General features: G+C 36.5%; 1 protein-coding gene across 10 annotated transcripts in view; it reads left to right on the top strand.

The window, feature by feature from the left end:
• The window catches only part of DNAI7 (dynein axonemal intermediate chain 7), a 73,452-nt gene that overhangs the window by 42,941 nt on the left and 8,175 nt on the right, over positions 1-22,336 (top strand). For all 10 annotated transcript variants that reach the window (XM_070270087.1, XM_070270093.1, XM_070270094.1 and 7 more), the window contains 3 exons: positions 16,620-16,695; positions 19,263-19,423; positions 21,964-22,120. In XM_070270087.1, the coding sequence (XP_070126188.1) occupies positions 16,620-16,695; positions 19,263-19,423; positions 21,964-22,120 (394 nt within the window). The remainder of the gene's footprint in view (positions 1-16,619; positions 16,696-19,262; positions 19,424-21,963; positions 22,121-22,336) is intronic.

The following is a 22,336-nucleotide window of genomic DNA, read 5'->3' as shown; positions in this document are numbered from 1 at the left end:
TTTTTTCTAGGAGTTTTATGGTTTCAGGTCTTGCATTCAAGTCTTTAATCCATTTTGAGTTAATTTTTGTGTATGGTATAAGAAAGTGTCCAGTTTCATTCTTTTACATGTGTCTGTGCAGTTTTCCCAGCACTAATTACTGAAGAGATTGTCCTTGCCCCATTGTATATTTTTGGCTGCTTTGTCATAAATTACTTGACCATACATGCGTGAATTTATTTCTTGTCTCTCAATTCTGTTCTGTTGTTTTTATTCCAGTACCATACTGTTTTAATTACTATAGCTTTGTAATATAGTTTGGAATCATGAAACGTGATACCTCCAACTTTGATCTTTTTTTCTCAAGATTGCTCTGACTATTTGGGGTCTTTTATGGTTCCATACAAATTTTAGCATTATTTGTTATAGTTTTGTGAAAAATGCTGCTGGAATTTTTATAGGGTTTGCATTGCATTTGTAGATTGCTTTGGGCAGTGAGGACATCCAATCCATGAGCACAGAATATCTTTCCATTTATTTGTGTCTTCAATTTTTTTCATCAATGTCATCTAGTTTTTGTTGTATGGGTCTTTCACTTCCTTGGTTAAATTTATTCCTAGGTGTTTTATTCTTTTTGATGCAATTGTAAATGGGATTGTTTTCTTAGTTTCTCTTTCTGATAGTTTGTTGTTAGTGTATAGAAACACAACCAATTTTTGTATGTTGAGTTTGTATCCTGCAATTTTACTGAATTTGTTTATTCTAACAAATTTTGATATTCTAACAGTTTTTTTGTAGAGTCTTTAGAATTTTCTATATATGCTATCATGTCATCTGCAAATACTGACAGTTTTACTTCTTCCTTTTCAATTTGGATGCCTTTTATTTCTTTTCCTTGTCTAATTGCTCTGGCTAAGACTTCCAATACTTTGTTGATTAAAGTGATAAAAGTGGGCATCCTTGTCTCATTCCTGATGTTAGAGATATGAGTATAACTCATACTCTAAGTAACATTGAGTGTGATGTTAGCTGTAAGCTTGTCATATATGACCTTCATTGTGTTGACATACATTCCCTCTATACTCACTTTGTTGAGATTATTATCTAAATGGCTGTTGAATTTGGCCAAATGCTTTTTTTGCATCTTTTGAGATGATCCTGTGATTTTTATTCTTCATTTTGTTAATGCGATATCTCACATTGATTTGTAAATGTTGAACCATCCTTGCATCCCTAGACTGTATCCTACTTGATCATGGTATGATCCTTTTAATGAATTGTTGAATTCAGCTTGCTAATATTTTGTTGAGGGTTTTTGCATCCATGTTTATCAGGGATATTGGCTTGTAATTTTCTTTTCTTGTGCTCTCCTTGTCTGGTTTTGGTATCAGCGTAATGCTGGCCTAGTAAAATGAGTTTGGAAGTGTTCCCTCCTCTTCTATTTTTTGAAAGAGTTTGAGAAGGATTGCTATTAATTCTTCTTTAAATGTTTGGTAGAATTCACCAGTAAAACCATCTGCTCCTGGATTTTTGTTCGTTGGGAGGTTTTTGATTACTGATTCAACCTTCTTACTAGTAATCAGGCTGTTCAGATTTTCTCTTCCTTCGGGAATGAGTCTTGGTAGATTGTATGCTTCTAGGAATTTATCCATTTCTTCCAGGTGTTCCATTTTGTTGGTGCATAATTGTTCATAGTAGTCTCTCATCATCTTTTGTATGTCTGTGGTGTCAGTTATAATGACACTCTTTCATTTCTGATTTTATTTATTGAGTCCTTTCTCTTTCTCTCTCTCTCTGCTTTTTTAATGAGGAAGATTGGCCCTGAGCTAACTTCCGTTGCCAATCTTCCTCTTTTTGCTTGAGGAAGATTGTCCCTGAGCTATCTGTGCCAATCTTCCTCTATTTTATGTGGGATGCCACCACAGCATGGCTTGATGAGTGGTGCTAGATCTGCACCTGGGATTGGAACCTACAAATCCAGGGCCACTGAAGCAGAGTGTGTGAACTTAACCACTACACTACCAGGCCAGCCCCTTCCTTTCTCTTTTTTCTTGGTGAATCTAGCTAAAGCTTTGTCAATTTTGTCTATCTTTTTGAAAAACCAGCTTTTCATTTTATTGATCTTTTCTGTTGTATTTTTGATCTCTATTTCATTTATTTCTGCTCCAATCTTTGTTATTTCCTTACTTCTACTAATTTTGGGGCTTCATTTGGCTTTTGTAGTGCCTTGAAGAGTAACATTAAGTTGTTTACTTGAGATCTTTCTTGTTTCTTGATGTAGGCATTTATCAATATGAGCTTCCCTCTTACAACTTCTTTTGCTGCATCTCATAAGTCTTAGTATGTTGTGTTTCCATTTTAATTTTTCTCAAGGTCTCTTTTTTTTTTTTGTTTCTTCTTTGACCCATTGGTTGTTCAGTAGCATCTTGTTTAATCTTCACATATTTGTGAATTTTCCAGTTTTCTTCTTGTGATTGATTTTTAGTTTCATGCCATTGTAGTTGAAGATGCTTGATATGATTTCATTCTTCTTAAATTTATTAAGACTTATTTTGTGGCCTAACATATGATCTATTCTGGAGAATGTTCCATGTGCACTTGAGAAGAATGTGTATTCTGTGGCTTTTGGATGGAATGTTCTGTATATGTCTGTTGAGTCCATCTGGTCTGTGTCATTTAAAGCCAGTGTTTCCTTATTGGTTTCCATCTGGATGATCTATCCATTGATGAAGATGAGATATGAAGGTCTCCTACTGTTATTGTATTGTTACTTATTTGTTCCTTTAGGTCTGTTAATATTTGCTTTACATATTTAATTATTTATTATTATTATTTATTATTATTTATTTATTATTACTCCTTTATTATTATGTGATGACCTTCTTTGTCTCTTATTATAGTCTTTGTATTAAAGTCTATTTTGCCTGATAAACGTATAGCTACCTCAGCTTTCTTTTGGTTTCCATTTGCATGGACTATCTCTTTCCATCCTTGAACTTTGACTCTGTATGAGTCCTTACTATGCAGTGAATCTCTTACAGGCAGCATATAGGTGGGTCTTGTTTTTTAATCCCTTCAGTCACTCTATGTCTTTTGATTGGAGAATTTAGTCCATTTACATTGAAAGTAATTATTGATAGGTGTGTACTTAATACCATTCTGTTCATTGTTTTCTAGCTGTTTTGTAATTCCTCTGCTCCTTTGTTCTTTTCTTGATCTTTTCCTTTGTGACTTAATGGTTTTCTGTAGTGATATATTTAGATTCTTTTGTATTTATCTTTTGTGTATCTACAACAGGTATTTACTTTTTGATTACCATGAGGCTTACATAAAACAACTTGTATTTATAACAATCTATTTTAAGTTGATAACTTAAGTTTGAATGCATTCTAAAACTCTAAATTTTTACCCCGTGCATGTTTTGTCACATTTTTGATGTCACAATTTACATCTTTTTATCTTGTGTATCTTTTAACAAATTATTTTAGTTGTAGTTATTTTTACTACTTTTGTCTTTTACCCTTCATACTAGCTTTATAAGTGATTAACCTACCACCTTTACAACATTAGATTATTCTGAATTTTATTATGTATTTACCTTTACCAGTGAGATTTATATTTTCATGCTTTCCTGTTACTAATTAGTACCTTTTTATTTCAGCTTAAAGAAATCCCTTTAGCATTTCTTGCAAAGCTGGTCTAGTGGTGATGAATTCCATTAGCTTTTGCCTGTCTGAAAAACTCTTTTCTCTCCTTCCATTCTGAATGACAACTTTGCTGGGTAAAGTACTTTTGGTTGGCATTTTTTTCTTTCAGCACTTTGAATATATTTTGCCACTCCCCTCTGGCCTGCAAATTTTCTGCTGAAAAATTTGCTGATAGTCAAATGCAGATTCCCTTGAATGTAACAAGTTGATTTTCTCTTGCTGCTTTTAAAATTCTTTCTTTGTCTTTAACTTTTGATACTTTAGTTAATTATAATCTTGGTGTTGGTTTCTTTGGGTTCATTTTTTTTTTTTTTTTGGAACTCTCTAGGCTTCCTGGATCTGGGTGTTTTTCTTTCCCCAGGTTAGAGAAGTTTTCAGCCATTATTTGTTCAGATAAGTTTTCTGCCCACTTCTCTCTTTCTTCTCCTTATGATACTCCTATAATGTGAATATTGGTCCACTTCATGTTGCACCATTAGTTTCTTAAGCTATCTTCACTTTTCCTCATTCTTTTTTCTTTTTGAGTGAGTTCTCAAAAAGAAAACTGAGTTCTCTGATTGAGTGAGTTCCATTGCACTGTCTTCAAGTTCACTGATCCTTTTTTCTTCTTCATCTGGTCTATTGTTGAACCTCTCTATTGTATTTTTCAGTTCAGTTATTGTATTCTTCAGCTCTGTCACTTCTGTTTTGTACTTACTTATATTTTTTGTCTCTTTTTTGAAATTCTCACTTTGCTTATCCATTCTTCTCCCAAGTTCAGTAAGCATCTTTATGACTGTTATTTTGAACTCTTTATCAGGTAAATTGCTCAGCTCTGTTTCATTAAGGTCTTTTTCTGAGATTTTATCTTGTTTTTCTTTTTTCTGAGGAAGATTCACCCTGAGCTAACATCTGTTGCCAATCTTCCTCTATTTTTTGTATGTGAGCTGCCACCACAGCATGGCCTGAAAGTCACGTGGGTCTGTGCCCGGGAGCCAAACCTGGGCTGCCGAAGCAGAGTATGCCAAACTTAAACCACTAGGCCACTGGGGTTTGTCCATTGTTTTTTTGTTTTTGAATATATTCCTTTGTTTCTCCATTTTCCTTGACTCTCTGTGTTGGTTTCTATGCATTAGATAAAATAGGCACTTCTCCCAGTTTTAAAGGCATGGCCTTGTGTAGGAGATAAAATTTATTGTTTAACCCTCCCCAAGCTCTTGGTGTTCTCTCAATACTTTGTGATTGTCCAAGCAACCTACTTTATTTTTAGTGGCTGCTAATGGTTTATAGTATGCCCAGACCTGTCATTGTCCCAAAGAGGAGGATCTCAGTCAGCACCTAGATTCGGGCTGATTGGAAGCCAGACCTTCAGGCAGCATCTTTGAAAGTATGCAAATATATATCTTTCAGGGGAAGACTGGGAGATGGGCATTTCTGTCTGTCCCCTCTGAGCCTAGACCTGCAGTGATAGTTAAAAACTATTTCTTTCTTTGCAGTCATCCTGTTGAACTCATGAGTACAAGCTGTGCTAGCCCTGAGAGCCAGGCGATCAAGGGGCATCCCCTGGGAACAGCCACAAAAGCCAGGGCACTAGACATGTGTACAGGTTTCACTCTGGGAGATTCCAATGCTCTAGATCACAGCAGAGGGAGACAACAAAGATAGTGCCTACTTTCTGAGGTCTCTGGGGAGGATTACGGTTGGCCCTTCGATGTGTGTTTAATTAGAAATCTGCTCCTCAGGCCATAGCTATGAAAGTAAGCTAATAGCCCTCTTATTCAGAAAGAACGAGCTCCTGATCTGTTGCCTCTGTGCCTGTGCTTTGGAGGTGGTAGCCAGTTAAGAATTCTTTGTTTGTTACAGTCCTGTGGGACCTGTGAGTAGATGCGCCATTGGCCACCAGAGCCAAGCGATCTAAAGATGTCCCCTGAGTGGCAGCTGCAAAAATCAGGGCCACAGATGAAGGTACAAGTTCCTTTCTGGGAGATACCAATGACCTGGAGGAAGACAGAGAGAGAGTGCAAAGATGGCACCTGCTGGCCTCTGTTTTTGGAAAGTAATTCAGTAGACCCCTGGGTGTGTGTTAAATTAGATGCCTACTCCTCAGGTCTATGCTTTAGGATAAGCAAATAAGCCCCTTTCGTAGAAAGTCTGGGTGCTTTTCAGTCGGCTGCCTCTGCACTGGCCCCGGGATGGGTGAGTCAATGCATATAAGCCCTTTAAGAACTGTTTCTCAGTTTGCTTTAACCTTGTGGGTCTTGTGGACGCAAGCCTCATTGGGTTTCGAAGCTAGATGTCTTGGGGGCTGGTCTCTCAGGTGCAGGTCTTAAAAGTTGGGGTGCCAGATGTGGGGTTCAAACCCTTCACAGGGAGAAGCTCATGTCTGTCAGTTCCCTCCTGATTGTGGGTCCCTGCACAGGAGTGGGGTTTATGGCGACATTGTTCCTCAGCCTCTCCTATCTTCTTGGCTGTGCTCTTTCTTGTTTGCCTGAAGTGTAGGAGTCACTGAGCTAGTTTTTGAGTTTTTTCCAAGGAAATTGTTTCATATGTAGCTGTACATTGAGTGTGTCCGTAGGAGGAGGTGGGTTTAGGATCTTCCTACATTGCCATCTTGAACCGGAACCTATATGTTTTTATATGGAAACATACCTAAGATATATTGTTAAGATCTTTTTTCAAGTTACATAACTGTATTTGCAATAGGATTCTGTTTTTGTGAGGGGAAAAAAGTACTTATTTGTGGAAGCTTAGAAAAAAATCTGGAAGCCTCGCCACCAAACAGTGGCTATCTTGGTGGTAGGGGAGGGAGTGTGAGAAAGGTGGGATGGTGATATATACATTATCAGTGATTTTTTATTCTCTTTACACCTCTGTATTATTTGAATTTTCAATAAATAACTACTGAACATACATTACTTTCCTGATAGAAAATGAAGCAATATATTTTCCTTTGTGCTTTTAAAGGGGGAAAGTTCATGATGAGCCTCTGTGTGGCTTCACTTGCTGTTCTGTCATTGTGACATCCCCTCCCTCCCATTGCCCTCATCCAGTTTATCTAACTTCTACTCGTCTTTCAACTCTTACCTTATATTTTACCTCCACAGAGTCCTCTCCTTTTCTTCAGACTAAATGAGGTGTCTCTCTACTATGCTCTTATCATTCTGTTTAATTATTAGAATTCTTACCTTAAACACTAAATTATGATCTTGAGGACAAGAATATCTTGATAGACTTCATATTTACAGTGAGCACAGGGCCTGGTACATGATAGGGGCTCAATAAATATATATATATATTTTTGGCTTAGCTTTGTTTATTATCATTGGTCTGTGTAAACCTACAATCTGTAATGTCTGAATATTTGTATTACATATCTTCTGCAGCTACCTGGGATCTGAATCCATGCAATGTTTAAAGTGTGAAGTCGGTTGCTTGTTGACGTTTCCTTCCCATGTCAGTGAAATATATATTGTCAGGTCAGTTCTTGCCAGGAATTTCTCAACAAAATGGAATTTTTTTTTCAGTATTTCAATAAATATTGATATGCCCAGCCTGATCATTTTTAAAAGTTTTCTTTTTTCCTCATCAGTTTTTTTTTATTAAGGTTATGAAAGTTAACATCCTTGTGAAATTACAGTTGTACATTATTATTAGTCTTGTTGTAGGTACACCACTTCACCCCTAGTGCCCTCCCCCCACCCCCCTTTCCCCTGGTAACCACCGATCAGTTCTCTTTGTCCATATGTTAACTACCACCTATGAGTGGAGTCATACAGAGTTCGTCTTTCTCTGTCTGGCTTATTTCACTCAACATAATACTCTCAAGGTCTATCCATGTTGTTGTGAATGGGACGACTTTGTCCTTTTTTATGGCTGAGTAGTATTCCATTGTATATATATACCACATCTTCTTTATCCAATCATCAGTTGCTGGGCACTTAGGTTGGTTCCATGACTTGGCTATTGTGAAGAATGCTGCGATGAACATATGGGTGCATGGAACTTTTGGAATTGCTGATTTCAGGTTCTTAGGATAGATACCCAGTAGTGGGATGGCTGGGTCATAAGGTATTTCTATTCTTAACTTTTTGAGGAATCTCCATACTGTTTTCCATAGTGGCTGCACCAGTTTGCATTCCCATCAACAGTGTATGAGGGTTCCTCTTTCTCCACAACCTCTCCAACATTTGTCACTCTTGGTTTTGGATAGTTTTGCCATTCTAACAGGTGTAAGGTGATATCTTAGTGTAGTTTTGATTTGCATTTCCCTGATGATTAGTGATGATGAGCATCTTTTCATGTGTCTATTGGCCATCCCTATATCTTCTTTGGAGAAATGTCTGTTCATGTCCCCTGCCCATTTTGTAATTGCATTGTTTGATTTTTTTATTGTTGAGTTGTCTGAGTTCTTTGTATATTATGGAGATTAACCCTTTGTTGGATAAATAACTTGTGAATATTTTTTCCCAATTAGTGGGCTGTGTTTTTGTTTCAATCCTGTTTTCCCTTGCCTTGAAGAAGCTCTTTAGTCTGATGAAGTCCCATTTATTTATTCTTTCCATTGTTTCCCTCATGTGAGGGGTTATGGTGTCCGAAAAGATTCTTTTGAAGCTGATGTCAAAGAGTGTACTGCCAATATTCTCTTCTAGAAGACTTATTGTTTTAGGCCTAATCTTTAGGTCTTGGATCCATTTTGAGTTTATTTTAGTAAATGGTGAAAAAGAATGGTTGATTTTCATTCTTTTACATGTGGCTGTCCAGTTTTCCCAGCACCATTTGTTGAAGAGACTTTCTTTCCTCCATTGCAGGCCCTCAGCTCCTTTGTCAAAGATTAGCTGTTCATAGTCAATAAATATTTTTTGAATGAATGAAGGAATAAGTGAATGAATGGATGGTTAAGTGGTTAAAAGAGTTGAGTCTGATTTGTTGTGAACAACCTACATAAGAACAGCCACCCATGTCAAGGAATTCAACCACAATCCACCTTAAAATTATTCTGTGTTTTAGAGACACTTATGACCCCTTAAATTGTAGTGGGTGTGCTGGGAACCATTTCCGCTATATTCAGGGAATCTACAAGCTTGTCGCTGGGGATTCTTGGGACCTTCTCTTCAGCAGTTCTGATCCCTGTAGTGATCCAGCCTGGTACAAGCGGTGATAGGAAGGCTTCACTTCCACCACTGCAACGGCCTCAGGAAAAGTGTGCTCCTTGCAGTCCAGTTGGAACTCAGACGGAATTTGGAGCAGTGTTTATGGATGGTGGTTAGGTTTGTATTCCTTCATAATCATAGCAAGGTAGGGACTATCATAACCCCAACTGTCATTCCTAACACTGTTTTCTTTATGTGACGAAATATATTCTAAATTGTAAAACCAACATAAAAATGCATGAAATTTAACTTGTGTGTGTCTGTGTATATGTGGTTGTTTGAGTATATGTGTAAATTAAGGGCAACCTGTAAGAACAGTAGGCAGACTTACTATGTTTTGTCTTTAGTGGAAGATATTTCTCTAAAACATTTTTTTTTGATTTAGAGTAAAATGTTTACCTTTATAATTTTAGGTTGGCATATTTTAATATAAATATTACATTTCTCATACCTTTTTAATGAATTTGGAGGCTGATTTCAAGGCAAATATTAGTGTAATAATGCAGGAGTTTATGGCCCATATAAATACCTGAGTTATGCTTGATATGTGATATGGTCACAAATAACAAGTATTTAGTACTTTGTTAGTTAAAAAATTTCTTAGAGTTAAAAGATAGTCCAAATTCTGTCATTCCTTTTTCATGAGTCTATTAAGAATTTTGCCACTAGAGGGCTCTTAATACCATATTTCAGTTAATTTAAATGTCTACTACTAATAAAACAGTAATATTGTAGACAGCTATATTAATTAGGAAGACAGTGGTCTTCCTAATTAATATAGCTTACAAAATTTTTAGAAAGCCTAATCTAAGTCTGCCACATTTATGAGAAATGTTGTTTTTTAAAAATGATAATCACCTTCAGAAATGTTTTAATGGTCTTGGAGGCGTGCATGATAGTATATGGATCTTTGAACTTTTTAAAACTCAAGTTAAAAATAGTCTTTGTCTTTAAGATACTCTAAATAGATACAAGATTTAACACAAATATGAGTATATATATTATATACATTTAATATAAATATGAGTATATATAATATATAAAACATTTATTTTACATATATATGAAAAACATTTACTAAGTGCCCTCTATAAGGAATTCAATGTGATTGTTGTTTTTAATGAGCCAACAATCTTGTGGAGGGGAAGAGTAGCAGTTACCGTACATTCTGATATGTGCAATGAGAGAGATTATGTGTGGGAGTTAAGAGATCAAAATGAAACCAAAAGAGGAACAGAGTGAACAGACTGAAGCCTTCTATGATGAGGTAACATTTGAGCAAAATCTTTTGATAGGCCTGGAGGGGTTTAGATGGGAAGAAAGGAAATTATTCTGGTCAGAGGGAAACATATGGAGACATGAAATACCCTTAGAGATTCAGGGACTTCTTGGCATCATAATGGATAAATTAAAAATCTATGAGAGGGACCGCCCAGTGGCGCAGCAGTTAAGTGCGCACGTTCCGCTTCTCAGCGGCCCAGGGTCCACCGGTTCGAATCCCAGGTGTGAACATGGCATGCCATGCTTGGCATGCCATGCTGTGGTAGGTGTCCCATGTATAAAGTAGAGGAAGATAAGCATGGGCTCAGGGCCAGTCTTCCTCAGCAAAAAGAGGAGGATTGGCAGTAGTTAGCTCAGGGCTGATCTTCCTCAAAAAAAAAAAAAAAAAAAAAATCCATGAGAATAGCCCATGTAAAAAACCTAGTGTTAACATTCAACAACCTTCAATTTCCCATGTATTTACTTCAGCAACCCATTTCCAACACATCTCCATACTCTGCACCTTGTTCTTATTTCTTTACTTATTCAACAAATATTTGTTGAATGCCTACCTATAAATGCTAGGCACTGTTCTGGCTCTCAGGGGACAGTGGTGAAAGGATAAATGAGATTCTTGCACTCATAATTTACATACAAGTCAGGAGAAACCAACAATAAATAAGAAAAATTGGAAAATAGTAGATGGTAATAAATGCCACGCACAGAACTAAAAAGGATTATGTGATAGGGAGTGACTGGTGGTGACCAGATTGTGTAATTATAGAGGGCTTGTATAATGAGTTATTCTTTAAGCTGAGACCTGAATGACCAGAAAGAATCATGTATACAATGATTAGGGTGAAAATACTCTAGTCTGAGGGTACAATTACTGCAAAGGTCCTAAGACAGAAATGAGGACCAGGGAGAAGGCCAGTAGACTGACATGTGGTGAGCAAGGAGGAAAGTGGTATGTTATGCTGTCAGAGAGAGAAGCAGAAGCCAGTTGAAGCAGGGCTTTGCAGGCCAGGAAGAAATTAAGATTTTATTGTAAATGTAGTGGGAAGCCATTAGAGTGTTGTAAGTAGAAGAATGACACAATCTGATTTATGGCTTTGAAAGGTTATTGTGGCTACTATGTAGAGAACAAATGTGAGGGGCCAGAGTAGAAGCACAGTTTCCAGTTAAATAGTAGTAGGAAGGCATGAGAGGTCCTGGTGGTTTGGACAAAGGTGGTAGTAAGAGAATTGGAAAAGTGGATTATGTTTGGGACATGTTTTGCAGTTAAAATAAACAAATCCTGCTGAGTTTTTATTTTGGCAAACTAAGCAGATGGTGGTGCAATTTACCGAGATGGACAGGAATGGGCTGAATTTGTTGAGAGTGACTGTGAAACAAGAGTTTTATTTTGGGTATGGTAAGTTTGGAACACACAAATGGAAATGTCAAGTAGGCAAATGTGAACCTGGAGTTCGGAGGAAAAGTCACACACAGCTACTATGTTCTTGTGCAGATTGTGCCCTGCCCTTCTAGAGTTGAGCAGTACCGAGTGTGTGTGTCCTGAAGAGCATCACCAGCATAGACTTGCGGACCACTGGACTATAGATGGTATTAAAGCCACAGGAATGAGTGGTGTTTCAGCAAACTCAGGATAATCATTCTTAACTTTTATCCAAAAGGAAGCAAATGATGCTGTATTTTCAAAATTCATCATCAATTCCTTATCAAGAGTCAGTTCTAACAATTTATTCTGGAGCTCTAATTAAATTTGAATGATCTTTTAATGAGAAAATTGCATTTCAGATCAATGAATTTCCTTTGTATAGATCTTTTGATGGACAATAAAATTCAAGACATTCTCAGAATGGTTATAATTACCAAGACAAAAAACAAATGCTGGAGGGGATGTGGAGAAAAGGAAATGCTCACACACTGCTGGTGGGAATGCAAACTGGTGCAGCCACTATGGAAAATAGAATGGAGAATTCTCAAAAAATTAAAAATAGAAATACCATATGACCCAGCTATCCCACTACTGGGTATTTCTCCAAAGAACTTGAAATCAATGATCCAAAGAGATTTATTCAACCCTATGTTCATTGCAGCACTGTTCACAATAGCCAAGATGTGGAAGCAACCCAAGTGCCCTTCTACAGATGAAAGGATAAAGAAGATGTGGTGTATATATATATATATATATATATATATATACATACATTGGAATAGTACTCAGCCATAAAAAAAGACAAAATTATCCCATTTGCAACAACATGGATGGAACTTCAGGGTATGATGTTAAGCGAGATAAGCCAGACAGAGAAAGACAAACACCATATGATTTCACTCATATGTGGAAGATAACAAATACATGGATAAAGAGAACAGATTCGTGGTTACCAGAGGGGAAAAGGGTTAGGGGGTGGGCAAAAGTGACAAAGGGGCACATATGTATGGTGATGGATAAAAATCAGACTACTGGGGTGATCACGATGAAGTGTCTTCAGGAATTGATAAACAATAATGTACACCCAAAATTACACAATGTTATAAACCATCATAATCCCAATAAAATTACTTGAAAAGAAATGTTTTAATTAAAACCTTTTTTTAGATGCTAAAAGAAAAATTCAAGACATTCTTTCAAATTTGTATTCAGTATTAATGTTTTGCAGGTGTGCAATATCAAGATCACCTATTTCATTGATAATTGTTGATATCAGTCTCCTATGTTCCCTTCAAATACTTTCATGAGTTTTGTGGCTTTTGATTGGTTTAGTCATGTTTTTACATTTAAATCTTGTATCCATCTGGAATTTATTTTAGTGTAAAGTGGGAAGAAAGAATCTAAATTTATTTTATTTCAGATCTAGCCAGCTGTCTCAAAACACTTACCATATTAGGCTTTTCCTATTGATCTGAAATGCCATATGCTAAATTCCCTAGTGGATCCTGAGATCTGTTTCTGGACTCTCTAGTTGATTTCCACTGATCTTGTTCATGATCCAGGCTATGTTTTCATATCAAATTCAAATTGCATATATATTAAAAGAATTTCCATCTTATAAGATCTGCACATTTATCAAGTTGCAATAAAAAATACTTTGCTAGTAAGCTTGAATGAGAAAAGGGATAGTTGAATAGCCTCAAGGAATCTCCTCCAAAATATTTGTGAATTACTGTGGTGGTTTTAGTATATATCCACATTCTCTGACACTCTTCCCTCCAGGAGGTGAAGCTTAATCCTCTCCCATTGAGTGTGGGTGGGACTTAGTGACTCTTCTGTCAAATAGATGATGGAAAGGGAGAAATAGTAACTTTATGGTGGAGAAACCTGGCATACACCACTTATGCAAGAGATCAAGGTCAACATCACGGATGATGTCATGTTGATATCACACACCTCCTGATCTGACACAATGAGAGCTCTTCACCTGCGGGGTGTTCTTCCTAAAAATGCACAACCCCAGTCTAACCATGAGAAAACATCAGACAGACCCAAATTAATAAACATTCTACAAAATAATGACAGGTACGCTTCAAAAGTGTCAAGGTCAGGAAAGACAATGAAAGACCCAGACACTGTCACAGATTGAAGAGTATAAGAAGACACAAGGACTAAATGCAATTTGTTATCCTGAAACAGAAAAAAGACATTAGTAGGAAAACTGGTGAAATCTGTACTAACCTGTAAAGTCAATACCAATGTTAATTTCTTAGCGTTGATAACTATCCCCTGGTTGTGTGAGATGTTACCACTGGCAGAAGCTGGGTAAAGGGTTTATGGAACCTCTCTGGACTGTATCTGCTACTCTTCTATAAATCTAAAATTATTTCAAAATAAAAGTTTTTTAAAATTGAAAAAAAAAAAAAAACTTTGCTAGTGTTCCATGGAGTTCTTCCGTATTATAAGTCAGTTCTTGTATCTGTTGAGCCAAGATGTCATTGAAAAGTTATACTTTAGCTACCTTCTCTGCTTCATATTCTGTCAACATTTCCAGGCAAACATTTTTTAGAAAATGTTATTTTTTATAGGTTTGTTATAAATCCATAAATTTAGTGAAATTCAAAAAAATTTCCAGTCAGTAATTTTTGAGACTTGACAAAACATTGATAAAGTTTACCCAGAAGAAAAATATACATGGAAAATGGCCAATTTTGTAAAACGATTTTTTTTAAAGATTTTATTTTTCCTTTTTCTCCCCAAAACCCCCAAGTACATAGTTGCATATTTTTAGTTGTGGGATGTGGGATGCCACCTCAGCATGGCCTGATGGGTGGTGCCATGTCCACGCCCAGGATCTGAACTGGCGAAACCCTGGGCTGCCAAAGTGGAGCACACGAACTCAACCACTCGGCCACGGGGGCTGGTCCTGTAAAATGATTATAATGAAAGAGGACTTGTCATTACCAGACATAAAACATGATGACAATATGAAGAAAGAAGTATTTTTTCAGCTTCATTGCCAACAAACACAAGGAGCTTTTATAATGTATAAAACTGTGAAGGGTCATATTGTCAACAAGTGTGGTTTGGAGTTTGAGTTTTGTGCAGGAGTGTGATCTGATGATACAGCTGCAATGACAGGAAAAGATTGTAGGGTAGTTATCAAGATTAGGGAGCTTGCACCAGAATGTAAATTGATACATTGCTTCTTTCGCCAAGAAGTTTAACTTAAAAAATGAGTCAATTGAGCTAAAGAGGAACACAAAATAGTAAAAATTGTGAATTATGTAAAGGCAATGCGTTAAATACAAGATTATTCTATTATGTGATAATACAGAAACTGATAAATTCCTTTGTTGCATGCTGAAGTGCTGTGGTTATCAAAGGGAAAGTTCTGTTGAGAAAGTCTAAATTCTTAGTCTTCCTGCAAGATAAAACCCAGTATGGTCTAAACTGAAAAATTCTCAACTTTCTGAAGATGTGAATTGGAAAACCTGCCTTGCTTATTATTCTGATAACTTTGGCATTTTTAATGATTAAAATCCTTCCTCTAAGAAAGAAATGCAACTGTCTTTTTAATGGTAGATAATATTATGGCTACCTAGATGTCCCATAGCCATCTTAAATTCAACATATCCACAATCAAATTCACTATTTTTCCCCAAAGCTGTCCTTCCTCCCTTTCTTTGATAATTGTATCACCATCCATGTTACTACCTAAGCCAGACCCCTGAAAATCAGCCTTCGCCAGTCCCTTGCCTTAGTTCTATATCCAGTTGCCATCCAAGTTCTGTTGATTGGACTTCCTTCTCTTCATATATGCTCTTTCCGATGGCTCTGATTGCTTCTACCTTGAGTTAGGCCCTAGTCCTCTCACCTTGGACTTCTTACTCAGACTGGATCCCCCTTAAGTCAGGGACCTTGTCTTTTTCTTTCTCTCTTTTTAATTCCTAGTATCTAGCACTGCCTGTGGAATTTAGGCACTCTATAAAAATGCTTTGAATGAAAATGAGTTAATCAGTGAGAAGTTTCACAGACATGATGGAAAGTGTTGACAGAGAATGCAATAGTGTTACAATTGGTCAAGAGGAAGACACAGGGCAATGCAGTGATGAGAGTAAGGGAAAGGATAATTTACTAAGGGAGACTTCTTTGAATGGTGGTTGAGGATGACATGGTAGGATTAACTGTCTTTAAACTTCTGACTAGAATTCTAGTATAAGGTTATTCTATTGCTGTAGAAATACAGGTGGTATTTGAGGTCAAATGAAGTTTGCCAGGTATCATCCAGTTTGCAAATATATTAGCACACACATACCAAATTTTTATAACAACACTGCATTTATCTAGTGCTTTACAATATAGAAAATTCTTTACTTCTATTATTTTATTTGACCTTTAGAACAGTTATCTCCCTAAGCTTCGGTTTCCTTTTTTGTAAAATGAAGAAAATAGCTATCTCCTAGGGTTGTTTACAAGATGTATTACATATCTAGCACATAGTTAAGTATTAAATATATTGTTAGGTCAGGAATTTGAGTCCCATAATGGTTAAATGACTCGCTCAAGGTCACAAAGGTAAGTTAGTGACAAAGTTAGACAATAAATTCTAGATCTTATGTCCTCCTACTGTAGTATTCTTCTTACTACACTGGATTATAATGAGATATCTTCTACGTTACTTGGTGCACACCATCTTTAATTTCCTTAAGAGGCTTACTCAGAAGCAGGCTTTGGAATTACTCTATCTGAGAGCTGATTGCCAAAATCAAGCAAAATCTAAAACTTGGCTAAAACCCAACTGCAAATATACATAATATTTTTATAACTTGCCTTGCTTCCTAGTCTATTTTCCACCTGAGGGATTTCGGCAGAGAATCTGAACAGGCTAGCTCCTGCCCTCGTGAAGCTCTGTGGAGATATGCCCTCATTTTACTTGAGTTTTAAAATACTGTCTTTGAATCCAGTTTTATGCGGGAGCAAGTGTCAGTTTGGGGCTCTACAGAAGCAGGCATCTGAAGTGGGAACCGGAACAGAAAGAGAAGGAATCTGGGCTGAAGACACACTGACAAGCACACCCATCTGTCCTTGTGTTTTCTGCAGAGTTCGGTCCAGGAAGAACCTGAAGTCACAAAATGTGAACTAGAGATGAAATTAATAAGTGAAACAGTTTTAGCAGGTATTCTTCTAAAATACATTTTTAGAATTTAGCTTTGTTGGGATTTTCTGCTTACAAAAGAAATGCAGGGTCATTGTAAAAAAAAAATTCAGATGTTGCAGAAATATATTTAAAGTGAAAATTCTTCATAGTCCCTCTTCTGAGAAAACCAGTGTTAACAAATCTCTTTTATTTGTGCTCTCTCTCGATTTTTAATAAAACCATGGATCATATGAAATGTTTTGTTGATAATTACTTTGTTTCACCTAACAATATTTGTTATTCTATATAACATATTCTAAATACATAAAAAAACACAATATATATTTTATTAAAATGAATAACATTCAACATTTTTCTAAGTCAGAACACATAATCTTACTTTTTTTAGTAGCTGTATAATTCCATCCAATAATGGAATATTAAATCCTTAAGTAGACAGTAAAGTTATCTCTAAGTTTTTATTATTACAAATAATGTTGCAATGAACATTCACAAGCACACATACACAATCAGAAATTTCCCAACACTTTTGTATTCAGTGTTATCCTGGCAAGTAGTAGCAACTGGATATAGTTGAAAAATGTCAAAATGATAGTGATGTCTAATTTGCCAATCTTTAGTTTGAGATTTATGAACATCTTTTCCATTAACTTTATCATTCTGTTTCTTTCCCAGTAACTTCTAAGGAATCTATTTTCTATATATTTCTTAGCATATTTTTCCTAACAGGCTTCTTTCCTACAGCTTCACTTTTTCCAACACACTTTTGTTTCAGCAGTCAACTAGGTTTATGTCTTTATCATTTTCCTATAACCCCTATGAGATAATTTTCCTGTTAGAAATATGATATAGTCAATTCATGAACCTCTGTCAATAAAACCAAGGTTTTCTACATGGTGGTCATCAAATAATATATATCATAAATAAATTTGAATACAATATTCTTTATTTTCTTTTTGGGTAAATGGATTATTAATTAGATACTTTTGAAAATTAAAGTCTACATTTTATTGAACATACATAAGGAAAAAAGGTCAATTACTTAACTGAAATTTTCTTTGGATATTTCCATTAATTTTCAGTGCCTGATCTCCATGGGTTAAGTTCAGTGCCATCTCAGTGTGCTTCCTTTTATGGAAGAGGACAATTGTAATGATAAATAATAAGACTAACAATTCCTGAGTTTTTCTATGTGTCTGGCATCAATTCTGAGCTCTTTACATGTATTAACTCACAACTCTCCAAATTCTTTAAGATAGATACTGCTATTATATTCATTTTGTAGAGGAAGGAACTCAGAATAGAGATGTTAATTAGCATATCTTGCATAAAGTCACATAGCTCGTAAAGGATGAAACCTGTAAGTGGTCTGATTTTCCTTTCTAATACATTGCACTATACTGAAGGAATTTTGGTGAGACGTGGGAATGGTCCCAGTGATATGTGACTCCAGATCTTCCCTGATTGTGCACTGAGAATTACGGGATCATAGAATTTTCCCGTAAAATTTCTGAACACAACAGATTATCCAATCCAGTTTTTTCACTTTCAAGTCTTCATCCCTGTTTTTCTATGAGCTGGGCCAATTTTTGTTGAAAAAAAATTAGCTTTAATTTCATGTATGGACCAAAATTTATTTTTTCACCATTTTACTTTCTTTTTTCAGATTCTTATCCCCATAATGTCCAATTTTAAGCAATTAATTTGGCAGTTATCAAATTTTGTGTAAAACCATTTTTTGCTCTTCTATAATGAAAGGTAGCAGAATATGCCACCCCAAAATATGCCACTTTGGCATAAGGATTATTTTAAGCTGAAAGCAATTGAAAAGATGCAGATGTAAGAAAAGCTCCCTGCCCTCCTCCTGTTTGTCTAACAGCAAGACATAAATTTTGAAAGGTGTCCCTCCTCTCCTCTCTACCAGGAAGGCAGAGGTCAATTTCTGGAGACAACTTCAAACCCTATCAGCTTGGAGAGGGCATCAGAGGAATTTATGTAACAAACTTTACTAACTAACCTTTATCTCCATCCTCAAAATCCTAAAACTGTGTTCCTTGTCCTGTCATTTCTCCACAAATTTAGTGTTCTTTGTTGAAGATGCTGTCTAAGCTGGAGTTCTAAGCCACCTTCTTGAGTTACTCATTTTTCCCTTGGTATCTCCCCTGTATACATGAGGTATACATGTTAATAAGCTTCTGTTTGTTTTTCTCTTGTTAATCTTTTATTACAGGCGTCTCAGTCAATGACTCTGAAGGGTAGAGAGAAAATTATTTTTCCTTCCCTATAATAAAATATGTTTTTTAAGTTTTTATTTTGATAGTAACACAGGCTTATTATATACAATTCCTAAAATGTTAGTGTATAAAGTGTAAATGGAGCCCTCCCCTACATCCTACCATTACACATGCTATTCCCACTTCCAATGTTAGCTTTGTGAATAGTTTTGAATTAACTACTCTTTGAAAAGTTTTAGTAGCTAAGTAAAAACTTCCTTTACCGTATTAGAATTTTTTCATTTCTCTCCTAGGAAAATACACAAACGTTGTGATCTATTTAGAAAACTGAATTAATCTGATTAATTTTAGCACAGTTGTTGCTGTTAGAGAATGCTCATGAAAAGCCGAGTGACCTTGACGACAATGAGGTTGACTTATGCCAGTTCACAACTCTGGGTGGAGTCTACCACTTGGATATTTTGGAGCTTCCGCCGCAGTGCAAACCAATGAAGGGCTGGATGGTCGTGGAAGTAGGTTGATTCTTGAATCAAAATTTCTGCGTGAAATAACTTCTCACATTTTTACTTTATTTCAAATGATCTAACATCTACTGAACTTTAACCCTACTAAGCAAGCACAAAGGAAAAAATGTAATTTTAAACTGTCTTGAATTTATAAAATCTTTATCAAATACTAAAGTAGAGGAATCTAAAATAATATGGATTTTAAAACTAGAATTCCTACATGTTAACTTAATTGTAAACTTACAGCCCTATGTTTAGATCATGCCAATTTGCCTTAATAACTATGGTCTGTTTAAGAGGCTGGCAGGCTTTTCCTGTAAAGGCTAGATGGTAAGTATTTTCAGTTTTGTGGGCCATACCGGCTCTGTTGCAACTCCTCAACTCTGCTGTTGTAACACTGGAACAGTCATATGTAAATGAATGGGCATGGCTGTGTTCCAGTTAAACTTTATTTACAAAAACCAGTGGTGGGCTGGATTTTTCAGGGACTGTAGTTTGTGTCCTCTGGTCTAGATAAGTGGTTCCCAACATGTGGTCCCTTGACTAGAAGCATCAGCATCATCTGGGAACTTGCTGGAAATGCAAATTCATGGGCCCCATGTCAGTCTTACTGAATCAGAAATTCTGGAGGCGAAGTTCAGCAGTCTGTTTTAGCACAACTCGCCCGAAAGCTTGAGAACCAGTGGTCTGGATCCTTGATATACAAAGTGTGGCCCATGAGCCAGCAGCATCCATATCACCTGGGAACTTGTTAGAAATGCACAATTTGGGCCTTTACCTCAGATCTACTGAATCTGCGTTTTAACAAGACCCTCAGGAGATTCATATGCACATTAGAGTTTGAGAAGCACTGATCCAGTAATGCTAATGCTGCTGATGCGCAGATCACACTGAATAGTAAGGATACTGTTGATAGCAGCTGTTCGATAATATTCCGAGGGGTTTCTCACTCCTGTCTCAATAAGTAAAGACACTTCCACTAGTACTGACTTGGTTTATTTTAACTTCACCTCATGGTGGCTTGTGTCCCCAATATACCCAGCTATGTTGTCATAGCCCCTTCCTCCTTTCCTCCTTGCTCTCCTGCCTTTCTTTTCTCTTTCTTTTCTTTTCTCCCTTCCTTTCTCTTTCTCCTGCTCTCCCCTGTAACACATCCTGTACAGATTGCCAGGCACTTCTGTCCCACAATCCCACCCATTAAAGACCTTGGTGCCTTCTTGTATTAGAGCAATATTTCTCAACTTTTAGTTTTTTCCCTTATCACACCTTTAAGGAGCCTTTGTAGACTTATTTTTCCCCTAACTGCTTTCCTCATGAAATTTTAATACCATAGATATACTGTATCTCTGTATATGTGCTATATGTATATCTGGGCTTTATACATAAATGAGTACGATTTTTTCACATCCCCCCAGACTAACTTTCACCCCCTTGGGGATGATATTACCATTCCTTTCTGCTTCTCCCTAAAAGTGAGAATGCATTTATTAGAGCAAGCCTGGGGAAGATAATCTGGTCTGTAGCCACTTTGAAGAATCTATTTGAATCAGCCTTCCCTGCTTCAGGGATATGAGAAGGACACAGGAAGTCCAGGAAAAGTAGACCTTTGGTGACACTAGGCCTCCAAAACTATCTATGGGAAGGTCCCAGCCTGAGTTGGGGTTTTCAAGGATTCATCCAAAGATCTGTTGTTCTTGAATTTTGTCAGAACGTCCTGATCCCACCGCTCCATGGTCTCCATTTGAGCCCAAAGTCTTCTTCACACCTGTTTTTCTCTCCCGCAACCAAGAGGCCTTCCTCCTTTTTTTCAAGGATCTCTTCAATAATCTCCCATCTCCTCTAGGATTTTTCCCCGTCTGATTTTTTCCTCTACTCTGTAACATTTTCAGTCTTCCCCCTTCCCTACATCTTTCTCTGCTACGTTTAGATAGTGCACAAGTCTCCCTTATCCCAGGAAAATCTGCTGTTGGCTTGCTTTCTCCCCTCACCCCCATAGCTTATTGAGATAGAATTGACATGTAACATTGTGTAAGTTTCAGGCGTACAATGTGATGATTTTTATTTTACTTTCATTCATTAGTTTCTACACTTCTCAAGAGGTCACTTCTTTCTCTCTTCACCACACTCCCTAAACAAGGTATTAGAACGTGGGATTTGGGGTCCTATAGATCTGTTTTTGAGTTCCAGTGCCTCTTTGAAGTCATTTTGTAATCTTTGGCAAATTCCTTGATTTCTCTAAGACCTAGTTTTTGTCTCTGTTAAATATATGCCTTATAGGATTACTTAGAGGAATAAAATAATGAGTAAATCACAGCATAGAGCCTAGCCCATAGGAGGGTTCTGTAATTACATTCAAATTTAGTGATTTTTTTCCTCAATCATTATCTTTTAATTTTGTTTTGACATTTTGTTAGTCAACTTATAGTTAAATGGGACCAAACTGTAGAGCTTATTAAAAATAACTGTATAGCTTCTTCAGTAATATATATATATCAGCTGTTACCAATCAGCTTCTAACTTGTTATTGTTTGGGTCATTTTTAAAAGATACTCAAAGAAGGATTACAGAAATACATATATCCTCCAGAAACTACAGAAGACTTTGAAACAGAGTACTCTTTCCCACCCATCGAGGTCACCCTTGAGGTTCATGAGAATGTGATCTTTTTTGAGGATCCTATGGTTGCAAGGTGGGACGCTGAAGGTACAGCAATGCCTTAACCAGCTTTGATAATTATGTAATGAAAAGAGGTACAATAATCCAAATCCTTAAATCAAAACAGAAAATGCAATATGTAAACTGAGTTTCTAATATTGTGTATTTCTATGCCAATTCTAGGGTCTTTGTTTTTTCTGCTCTGGATGGAAATGAATAAAGATTGGAGTTTAAAAATTTTTGAATTTTGTAACTATTAGTTCC

The sequence above is a fragment of the Equus caballus genome, chromosome 6 (assembly GCF_041296265.1).
Source record: "Equus caballus isolate H_3958 breed thoroughbred chromosome 6, TB-T2T, whole genome shotgun sequence".
NCBI classification, from domain to species: domain Eukaryota; kingdom Metazoa; phylum Chordata; class Mammalia; order Perissodactyla; family Equidae; genus Equus; species Equus caballus.
The sequence above is the reverse complement of the archived record's forward strand: the minus strand, read 5'-3'. Positions and strand labels throughout refer to the sequence as shown.